This window comes from Cetorhinus maximus, chromosome 1 (assembly GCF_964194155.1).
Source record: "Cetorhinus maximus chromosome 1, sCetMax3.hap1.1, whole genome shotgun sequence".
Classification (NCBI taxonomy): Eukaryota; Metazoa; Chordata; class Chondrichthyes; order Lamniformes; family Cetorhinidae; genus Cetorhinus; species Cetorhinus maximus.
The window spans coordinates 117,016,001-117,027,312 of NC_135879.1; the positions used below are offsets into that span (position 1 = coordinate 117,016,001).

Consider the following 11,312-nt stretch of genomic DNA (forward strand, 5'->3'; position numbering starts at 1 on the left):
TGCTCCACAGTGTCCCCAGCTGCCGCCCCAGCTCCGAAACCCAGGCTTCCAGGAGCTGCAGCTGGAGACACTTCCCGCACACATGGAAATGTTCCCGGCTTCCCACATAGAGCAGGAGGAGCACATCACGGCTTTCAGCTCTCCTGCCATGACTTACCCCTTTAAATTAAATTAAACCTTTTGGAAGATACTTAATATCAAATAATATCAATTACTCTAGAGCCCTTCTTCCCTGCTCCTCGTTGTTACAGAATATAGCCCTTACAAACGATGAATCACAAAATAAGACCTTAAAAACTATAAGTGATAAAAGTAGTAAATGCTTACCCGACCGTATTCATGGTACTCAAAGGATCACCTCGTTCCCTCATCACCAAACTCGTTCAGTCACCAAATTCCAACTTAAACACTCTACCGCAGCCCAAAGCAGCACTCCAGTGCAGACAAAGTCAGCACTGTAAGGTGGCCTGTTTTTATACTCTCTGAATCTAGCCTCTGAAAACCTGTTTAAGCCAGTTATCGAATTAACTAGTTGTAGCTGCAAGCAGAGCCTGTAGAAACCCTGTTTTAAAGCTGGCCTAAAACTCACCTTCTTCCAACCCAAACAGCAACTTTTAGTTAATTACTAAATTAAAGAAAGACTAGACTTTAGATAGAAATTAACCCTTAAATTCCCTCAGTCACCAAACTCCAACTTAAGCACTCTACTGCAGCCCAAAGCAGCACTCCAGAACAGAAACGCTGTGTTTCCTGGGAATGCATAATTAATGTGGTGCATTTGGGACGATACGGTGTGAGAAGCCGCCTTTGCGGCAGGCAGGTAAAAACCCGCCCACTACCGCACTTAGTACAAATCTGGGACGATTCCACCGAAAGACTGTCAAAAATGCAGTGTCTGAGCAATGCTAGTTGGCCTATTTAACACAGAAAGTGCAGTGATATTTGTAGGTCAAACAGAATTTAGCTTCACCTCAATGAGCAAATTCCATATGAAGCTCAAATTGAACTTGTATCTCTCTCAGAGTCTGAGAATCAATTGATGACTTTAGTCCTGTAATCTGTAAGCATGTAGCTGTAATTTAATTAGGCCTGCTGCATCAAATTATACTCTATAAATACTTGCATCTACTGTGGATTTTTTGATGTAGTTTTCCTTATATCACAACTTAAAAAGTAAGTAATTGACTTTAAAGCACTTTGGGACATCCTGAAGTCATCATGCATAAATGCAAGTCCTTTCTTTTGTAACAAATGAAAGTAAACTTACTGTGAGCATATTACTCAATAGTGAAAGAAATATTAAATTGTATGAATTAAAATATCATAAAATTTACTTTATCACATTGAAACTTTTCAGTGTAGCTTAAACCAATTTTATTTTAATCAATTACTTTTCTGAAGTGCTATAATGGAGTCACTAATGGGAGACCATGGTGTAGTAGTAATGTCACTTGACTAATAATCCATAGGCCCAGGCTAATGGATCTGGGGACATCGGTTCCTACATGTGACTCCAGAACCACAGCAATGCTTAACTGAACATACAAACAAGAAGTAAACCAATCAACCCCTCCACCCTGGACAACCATTTAATAAGATCATGGCTGATCTTCCACCTATCCCCGATGGCCTATCACCCCCTTGTTTATCAAGAATCTATCCACCTCTGCCTTAAAAATATTCAAAGACTCTGCTTCCACTGTCTTTTCAGGAAACGAGTTCCAAAGACTCTGATGGGCAACGTCTTATTTTTAAACAGTGACCCCCCTCGTTCTAGATTCTCCCACAAGAGGAAACATCCTCTTCACATCCACCCTGTCAAGACCTCTCTAGATCTTACATATTTCAATCAAGTTGCCTCTTACTCTTCTAAACTCCAGCGGGTACAAACCTAGCCTGTCCAACTTTTCCTCAAAAGACAACCCACCCATTCCAGGTATTATTCTGGTAAATCTTCTCTGAACTGCTTCCAATGCATTTACATCCTTCCTTAAATAAGGAGACCAATACTGTACGCAGTACAAAAACAGAATTACCTGGAAAAACTCAGCAGGTCTGGCAGCATCGGTGGAGAAGAAATCAGTTAACGTTTCGAGCCTTAACGACCCTTCGGCAGAACTGAAGCATAGTTAGGAGAAAGGAGAAATATAAACTGGTTTAAGGTGGGGGGCGGGGGGAGAGAGAAGTTGAGGGTGTGGTGATTGTGGAGATAAGCAAGCAGTGATAGGAGCAGATAATCAAAAGATGTCAAGACAAAAGGATCAAAGAGGTGTTGAAGGTGGTGATATTTGTCTAAGAAAAGTGCTAATTAAGAATGGAAGGCAGGACACTCAGGGTACAGCTCTAGTGGGGGTGGGGTGGAAAGACTAACAAGGTTTTAGTTTTAGATTTAAAAATAATGGAAATAGGTGGGGAAAGAAGAATCTATATAAATTATTGAAAAAAAAAGGGGAGGGGGGAGAAACGGGGTGGGGATGGGGGGAGGGGGAGTTTAAGATCTAAAGTTGTTGAACTCAATATTCAGCCCGGAAGGCTGTACAGTACCTAGTCGGAAGATGAGGTGCTGTTCCTCCAGTTTGCGTTGGGCTTCACTGGAACAATGCAGCAAGCCAAGGACAGACATGTGGGCAAGAGAACAGGGTGGAGTGTTAAAATGGCAAGCGACAGGGAGGTTTGGGTCTTTCTTGCGGACAGACCGCAGTACTGTACGCAGTACTCCAGGTGTGCTCTCACTAGTGCTCTGTATAACTGAAGCATAACGTCCCTACTTTTGTATTCAATTCCTCTTGCAATAAATGATAACATTCTATTGGCTTTCCTAATTACTTGCTGTACTTGCATATTAGCCCTTTGCGATTCATGCACTAAGACACTCGGATCTCTCTGCATCTCAGAGCTCTGCAATCTCTCACCATTTAGATAATATGCCTCTCTTTTATTCTGCCTGCCAAAGTGGACAATTTCACATGTTCCCACATTGTACTCCATTTGCCAGATCTTTGCCCACTCACTTAATCTACTTATATATTTTTGTAGCCTCATTATGTCCTCTTCACAACTTACTTTCCTACCTATCTTTGTGTCATCAGCAAATTTGGCAATCATCCCATCCATCCCTTCGTCCAAGTCATTTATATAAATTGTAAACAGTTGAGGTCCCAGTACTGATCCCTATGGAATACCACTTGTTACATCTTGCCAACCAGAAAAAGTCCCATTTATGCCAACTCTCTGCTTCCTGTTAGCCAGCCAATCTTCTATCCATGCCTATATGTTACCTCTTATACTATGAGCTTTTGTTTTCCGCAATAACCTTTGATGTAGCACATTATCAAATGCCTTCTGGAAACTGCCCTCTGAAATAGTCAAATAAGCCACTCGGTTCAAGGCATTAGGGATAGGCAGCAATTTTTGGCCTTGCTTCTACCTGATGGAAGAATAAAAGCGAAAAATCATGTCTGCCCTAGTAACATTCCATGATCAGTTAGTCTATTTTGGTGGTGCTGTTTGAGGGAGAAATTTGTGGTTAAGTCACTTGTCATTTGTGTCAAAAATAACCCATTTGTCAATGTAGATGGGTAGATAGACATACCTGATTTAATTTCTTTGATGTAATTGTTGCTGATAACTAGGACTTGAAGCAAAGTGAGTGGAGCCATTGGTTTTGAAGGAAACTCTATTAACCTGTTGTCATGTAGATAGAGTTGCCTAAGACTGGATATGCTTGTAAATGCTGTCTCCTCTACAGCCTCTAAATTAGAACTATTCAGAAGGAGCACCTGGAACCAAATATGAAAGATGCACATTAACAAAATCTATTTGACGTTAAATATAAGCTTGATGATCATTTCTAACTCCACATCTATCTTTAGTGTTTTGTCAGGAGAACAATTGATAACTTTCACTTTCCAGATCACAGTGCGGGTTACTATATTGTTTTTGATCAACATGATGAACTACCCTGCACAATGTTGTTGCAGTCATTTATCACCATTCCTCTGCATAGGAAAATAAACATCAAATAGACTAGAGGAGTCTGGGGTTATCTGAAGAGTCCGTGGGCGAGTGCAATATGTGCAAAATTTTCTTCCAATCATGTGAATCGGCCTCTGCCCCCAGAATTTCTGATATGTGCTCTCAGCGTACAGACCCTCATACCAGAGCAATTTTAAAATTTACACTTGTATGTCATGTAGATCTGCATTAATTGTCAGGCTTTTTGTAGGTAACATTCTCTTAAGTGTTTACTTTCTAACTTTAGTTTGCTGTTTATAAATAAGCCTGACAAGAATTTTCCTCAAATTTAACCTCAATTTTTAATCCTCTGGAAAATCCATTTGATGACAAATTATCTACAAACAGCTTTGCATGAAATTCTTTCTTTAGCCCCTTCTTCTTGTAGGGGTATTATCCTGTTTATTCTAAATGGTTTAATGGATCTATTAAAATAATGAGCAACATAATTTCATATGAACATGATCAGTGTTTATACACTACCACTACAAAGGGGAGGTGGTGGTGGCATAGTGGTATTGTCACCAGCCTAGTAATCCAGAGGGCTGGGCTTGAATCCTACCATGGTCGATGGTGAAATTTGAATTCAGTAAAGAATCTGTTGATTGTCATAAAGACCCACCTGGTTTAATAATGCCCTTCAGGGAAGGAAATCTGCCATCCTTACCTGGTCTGGCCTATATGTGATTCCAGACCCCAAAGCAATGTGATTGACTCTTAAATGCCCTCTGAAATGGCCTAGCAAGTCACTCAGTTCTCAAGGGCAATTAGGGATGGGTAATAAATGCTGGTCTAGTCAGTGATGCCCCTAGCCCATGAATAAATTAAAAAAAAGTGCAATTATACCTCCTGGGAATTAAAAAAAAAGGCACATTGGATTTTGCCATAGTTAAATTGGCACTTTCCTTCATTTTGAACAGTAACAGTAGCTTAGGTTTAAGCTTCACAATACAATCAGATCCACATTTACATACCCCAAAACAGGCAACACATTTTGTTCTTGGAATATTTCTGGAAGATGGATCACATTCTGAACACAGTATTTTGGGAGTACATAATAACACATTATTTGTTACTCTGGCTCTCTAAGTAATTATTCAACCACTGCTACTTTGATCAAAAAACCTTTTAAAGTTGTTCCAAGTATTCCAGCTGCCTTAACTCTGAAAAAAATTATATAGCACTTTATGGTATTTTAAATACAGAAGGTTAACTTCCAATGTCACTTAATTCCCGTAATTGTGAAATTACAAAAGAAGCACACTATTTAAAATAATACAATATGCTTTAAAGAAACTAAGATCTTTTCTTCAATATATAAAAAACTATTAATTTAAGATGAAGAAACTGCAGCTCCTCACCTGTAATTGTTTGTAGTGCCTCAGGCAGTCATGATAGCTTCTCCTGAGTCTGAGGCCACTGAGGTTCAGAACAGATATATTTTTAGTAATGGCTTCATTCAGTTTTAGTTTCGGTGGACATTGGGTTGAATATGTCATGAAGGTTTCCAGTGAGGCAGCGGATGAAAAACAGGCAAATGTATAGAAAAGGAGAGCAGAATCCATGTTCCTGGAGGTCTGTCTTTTTCAAATCCCTAGTTAGAATGATCAGCCAGTTTTGTAAAAACAAAGATTTGTCCAGATTTTTTGTTATAATTTTGGCTTTATCAGCTTTGGTTCAACAGTAACCTTTTACTTGGCAGTATTTTTTGATGTTCTGGAAGGATTGATATCCAATTTGTTGAATGTAACAGCTGCCTTGATCTTGATCTGCAAAACTAGCAGTAGTGTGTAGAAATTCTGTACAAGAAAAATATCAAATTAGGTTTTCAGCAGCGGATGCAGCTGAGCCTGCAGAACTTGATAAGTACAGCTTGCTCCTTAAAATCCACTGCTCAAGAACAAAGCTATACTGTTTGAAGCTCAGCTGTTGACCTTCTGCAAGTCCAAGAAACGGGGGATGTGTTTAGACATTAATACCAACAATTCTGAACTTCTTTCATTTCAAATGTTCCCGATAACAGCTTTGAAACTTGGCTTCCATCTGTTCTTTTAATTGCACTATTCAACATGATTCTGGTTCTTGATGTTTGTAATATTTCTGGGTATTGGCCAATTTCCACCTCAATAATTTGGCTAACTCATACATTTTGTTCAGTCTTCATTCTGGCAGGTACAGATAACAGACTCACCCTGCATCATGTCTAAATCAGAGTAGACATAATCCAGCATGGCAAGCAGCCTCGATCAACACATGAACATATGATTTAGGCCCTTGAGGCTGCTCCACCATTTGATAAGATGCAGCCTCTACTTTCAGCTCCACTTTCCTGTCTACCCCCTATAACCTTTGACTCCCTTGTCAATCAAGAATCTAACTCAGCCTTAAAAATATCCAATGACCGTCCCTCCACTGCTGTCTGAGGAAGAGAATTCCACAGACTAATGACATTCTGAAAGAAAAAATTCTACTCATCTCCATCTTAAATGGGAGACCCCTTATTTTTAAACTGTATCCATTAGTTCTAGTCTCTCCCACAATGGGAAACATCCTTTCAGCATTTACCTTGTCAAGTCCCTTCAGGGTCTTATATGTTTCAATAAGATCACGTTCTTCTAAACTCCAATGGACACAGGCCCAACCTGTCCAACCTTTCCTCATAAGATAACCTTTCATTCTAGGAATCAGTAGCATGAACCTTCTCTGAACAACTTCTAATACAATTATATCCTTTCTTAAGTAAGAAGACCAAAACTGTACTGTACACCGTATTCCAGATGTGGTCTCGCCAAAGCCCTGTATAACAGTAGCAAAACTTGCCTATTTTTTTTATTTCACTTCCCTTGCAAAATTGACAACATTCCATTTATCTTCTTAATCACTTGCTGTACCTGCATATTAACTTTTTGTGATTCATGTACCAGGACACCCAGGTCCTTCTGCACCTCAGAGTTCTGCAATCTCTCTCCACTTAGATAATATGCTGCTTTTCTTTCTTCCTGTCAAAATGGACAAGTTCATATTTTCCTACATTATACTCCATCTGCCAAAGTTTTGCCCATTCACTTAACCTGTTTATATCCCTTTGCGGATTCACTATGTCCTCTTCACAGCTTACTCTCCGACCTATCCTTGCATCATCAGCAAATTTAGCTACCATACACTTGGTCCCTTCATCCAAGTTATTGATATAGATTGCAAATAGTTAAGGCCCCAGCACTGACCCCTGTGGCACTCTGCTAGTTACAGCTTGCAAACCTGGAAATTACAACTTGCCAATGTATTTATCCCCACTCTCTGATTCCTCTTAGCTAACCAATTCTCTATTCTTGATAATATGTTACCCTTTACACCATGAGCTCTTATTTTGCAGAGTAACCTTTGATGTGGCAGCTTAACAAATGCCTTTTGGAAATCCAAGTACACTAGATCTACCGATTTCCTTTTATCCATGTTGTCTGTTATTTCCTCAAAGAACTCTAATAAATTAGTCAAACATGAATTCTCTTACACAAAAACATGTTGGCTCTGCCTGTTTGCAATAGCATTGCATCAGTATTGGGGGAAGTGGGACCTGTACTGTTGGGATGGTCTAAACCTGAACCATGCTGGGGCCGGTGTTCTTGCGAGCCGCATAACTAGGGAAGTAGAGAGAGTTTTAAACTAATTAGTGGGGGCAAGGGATAAAATTTGGGAAGATGTGGTAAACCAAAGAGTAGAGGCAAGGCAAAGAGAGAAAGGTAGGAAATGATAAACGTAACGTGACGGAAAGGGATAGAGAGTACAAAACTATGAGTAAAACAGCAGACAAGGCTAGAGATTACAAAAATAATAAAAGGACAAAGCTAAGGGCTCTGTATCTGAATTCATGTAGCATTCAAAACAAAACAGATGAATTGATAGTGCAAATAGAAATAAATAAGTACAATTACAGAGACATGGCTGCAGGATGGCATAGATTGGGACTTGAATATTGAAAGATATGTGACTTTTAGAAAGGACAGGAAGCTAGGGAAAGGGTGGAGGGGTGGCTCTCCTAATTAATGATGGTATTAGCGCATTAGAGAGGATGACCTAAGTTCAGGAAACCAGGATGTAGAAGCGGTTTGGATTGAACTGAGAAATGATAAAGGCAAGGAGTCACTTGTGGAAGTGATGTATAGGTCCCCTAATTGTAACTACATGGTAGGACAGAGTATAAAGGAAAAGATAATGGGAGCTTGTCAGAAAGGCACAGCGGTAAACAAAGGGGGAAGAATTTTCCCCTGTTGGGGGGGAAGTGCAGGAGTGGGTGCGGGGAGGTGCGCCTCCAATTGGCGCTCCCAATCGGAGCTGCACCGCCATTTTACGTGGGCGGGCCAATTAAGGCCTGCCCAGCGTGACGTCCGCCAGGAAGCACTATGTGCTCCGTGTGCGGGCGGGGGGTGTGCGGAATCCCTTAGCCGAGAGTGCTAAGTGCTGCCTCAGGGAGATCAATGCCAAATTTGGAAATGGTGAAGGGGCAAAATTAAAATTTCCCTGACATGTCCCCTCATGTTAACTTTTTAAAAACCCTCATGAAACCTCATCCTGCCTGTGGATGAGGTTTTATGCTTTTTCTGAAGCCCACTAGGGCTCCCGGCCTGCCCACCAACCTTAAGGTTGGATGGGCAGGTCCATTAATTATTTCAATTACTTTTTAAATGGCCTCAATTGGCCGTTGACAGGTCGGCGGGTGCACAGCTGATTTGGCTGCGCTCCCACCGACCTGAAAATTGAAATGAAGCAGGGTGACGTCGGGAGTTCCGCCCTACGTCATCCCGCGTCATTTTCCGTGCCGGTGAGTGGGCCCCGCCCCCCCTGCCCCCCCCCCACCCCCCGCTCGCTGACCTGAATATCCTGGCTAGGGGATTTTAATCTACATATAGACTGGAAAAAGAAGATGGGCATAGGTGAGGAGTTCATAGAATGTTTTTGGGATAGTTTCTTAGAACAGCATGTTCTGGAGCCAATGAGAGAGCAGGCTATACCAGACCTGGTATTATGCAATAGATAGGATTAACTAATGACCTCATAGTGAAGGCACCCTTAGGTAACAGTGATCATAATATGATTGAATTTTACATTCACTTTGAGGGAGAGAAGAGTGGGACCAAGACCAGTATTTTAAATTTAAATAATTTAAAGTGAACTGGAAAATGAGGTCAATAGAGATGCAGTGGCACACATTTAACAGGATATTTCAGAATACACAGAATAGATATATTCCAATGAGAAAAAAAATCCAAGGGGAGGACCCACAATCTGTGGTTAAATAAAGAAGTTAAAGACAGTATCAAACTTAAAGAAAAAGCATATAATTGTGCTAAGACAGGTGGCAGGCCAGAAGATTGGACAGAATATAAAGAACAGCAAAGAATGACAAGAGGATTACTAAAGAGGGAAAAATCAGAATTTGAGAGAAAGCTAGTTAGAAATATAAAGACAGATAGTAAGAGTTTCTATAGATGCTTCAATAAGAAAAGAGTTCACAAAGTGAACGTTGGTGCTATAGAAAGTGAGTCTGGGGAATTAATAATGGAAAATAGAGATGGCAGATGAAGTCAACAGGAATTTTGCATCGGTTTTCACTATAAAGGATATAAGTAACATCCCAGAAATAGCTGTACATCAGGAATTGGAAGGGAGGGAGGAACTCATGAAAATTACAATCACCAGGGAAGTGGTATTGAGTAAATTGTTGGGGCTGCGGGCTGACAAATCCCTGGGTCCGGATGGACTTCACCCTAAGGCCTGAAAAGAAGTGGCTAGTGAGATAGTTGATGCACTGGTTTTAATTTTCCAAAATTCCCAGGATTTGGGGAAGGTGCCATTATATAGGAAAATAGCAAATGTAACTCCTTTATTCAAAAATGGAGGGAGACAGAAAGCAGGAAACTACAGGCCAGTTACTTAACATCTGTCATGGGGAAAATGTTGGAAGATATTATTAAAGATGTTATGGCAGGGCACTTGGATAAATTCAAGGCAATCAGGGACAGTCAACATGGTTTTGTGAAAGGGAAATCATGTTTAACCAATTTACTGGAGTTCTTTGAAGGATCCACATGTGCTGTGGAAAAAGGGGAACTGATGGATGTGCTATACTTGGATTTCCAGAAGGCATTTGATAAGGTGCCACAACAAAGATTAATGCAGAAAATAAAAACTCATGTTGTAGGGGGTAACATATTGGCATGGATAGAAGTTTGGCTAGCTAACAGGAAACAGAGGGTAGGCATAAATTGGTCTTTTTCAGGTTTGTAGGATGCACCAAGCGGTGTGTGCCTTAGGGATCAGTGCTGTGGCCTCAACATTTTACAATTTATATAAATCACTCAGATGAAGGGATGGAAGGAATGGTCGCTAAATTTGATGATAATGCAAAGATAGGTAGGAAAGTAAGTTGTGAAGAGGACAAAAGGAGGCTGCAAAGAGATATAGATAGGTTAAGTGAGAGGTCAATGATCTAGCAAATGGAGTATAATGTGGGAAAATGTGAAATTGTTTATTTTGGCAAAAGCAATTAAAAAAAACTTATTGGCCAGAATTTTCCCGTCGGCGATTTGGGGGTGGGGCCTGCTCGCCGATGGGAAAATGATACGGGATGACATCATCGCGGTCCATTTAAATTTTTAGGAGGGCTGGCGGACAGCGAAATCAGCTATTCGCCCGCCGACCTGTCAATGGCCAATTGAGGCCATTGACAGGGTAATTAAGATAATTAAAGACCTGCCCATCCAACCTTAAGGCTGGCTGGCAGGCCAGGAGCCCCAGCGGGCTTCTCATAATACATGAAACCTCATCCACTTGCGGGCTGAGGTTTCATGTCCATTTTTAAAAATTTTAATCCATTTTATGTGATATTTATTAACATGTCCCATTTCATGTGACATTGTCACATGAGGGGGACATGTTAATAATTTTTTAATTTTTCTACTTTTAAAGTTTTTTAGACTGTCAGTAATCTTCCTGAGATAGCACTTAGCCTCAGGGAGCAGTGTGCTCTTTCGTGCGCATGCGCAAAAGAGCGCACTTTGACAGATGGTGAATCTCTCCACCGCCCCCCCCCCCCGCACAGGAAGCACATTGCGCTTCCTGTTGGGCAAGCCACTGGGCGGGCCTTAATTGGCCCGTCCACTCAAAATGGCGGCGGGCCCCATTTCAGCGGCAGAGTTCAGCTGCCCGCCCGCCGGTCAGCCGGTGGGGCCCGCCCGCCAACCGAGGGCAAAATTCTGCCCATTATCTAAATGGTGAGAGATTGCAGAAATCCGTGATTC

The 11,312-nt window shown here is 41.0% G+C and overlaps 1 protein-coding gene across 1 annotated transcript in view; it reads right to left on the reverse strand.

The window, feature by feature from the left end:
• LOC144687239 (uncharacterized) overlaps window positions 1–5,778 on the reverse strand; it is a 43,323-nt gene extending 37,545 nt beyond the window's left edge. Inside the window, exons 1-2 of the mRNA XM_078553102.1 lie at window positions 5,376–5,778; window positions 3,593–3,779 (exon numbers count right to left, since the gene is read on the reverse strand). Coding sequence (XP_078409228.1) covers window positions 3,593–3,779; window positions 5,376–5,579 — 391 coding nt within the window. The 5' untranslated portion in view covers window positions 5,580–5,778. The remainder of the gene's footprint in view (window positions 1–3,592; window positions 3,780–5,375) is intronic.
• Window positions 5,779–11,312: the final 5,534 nt, after the last annotated feature.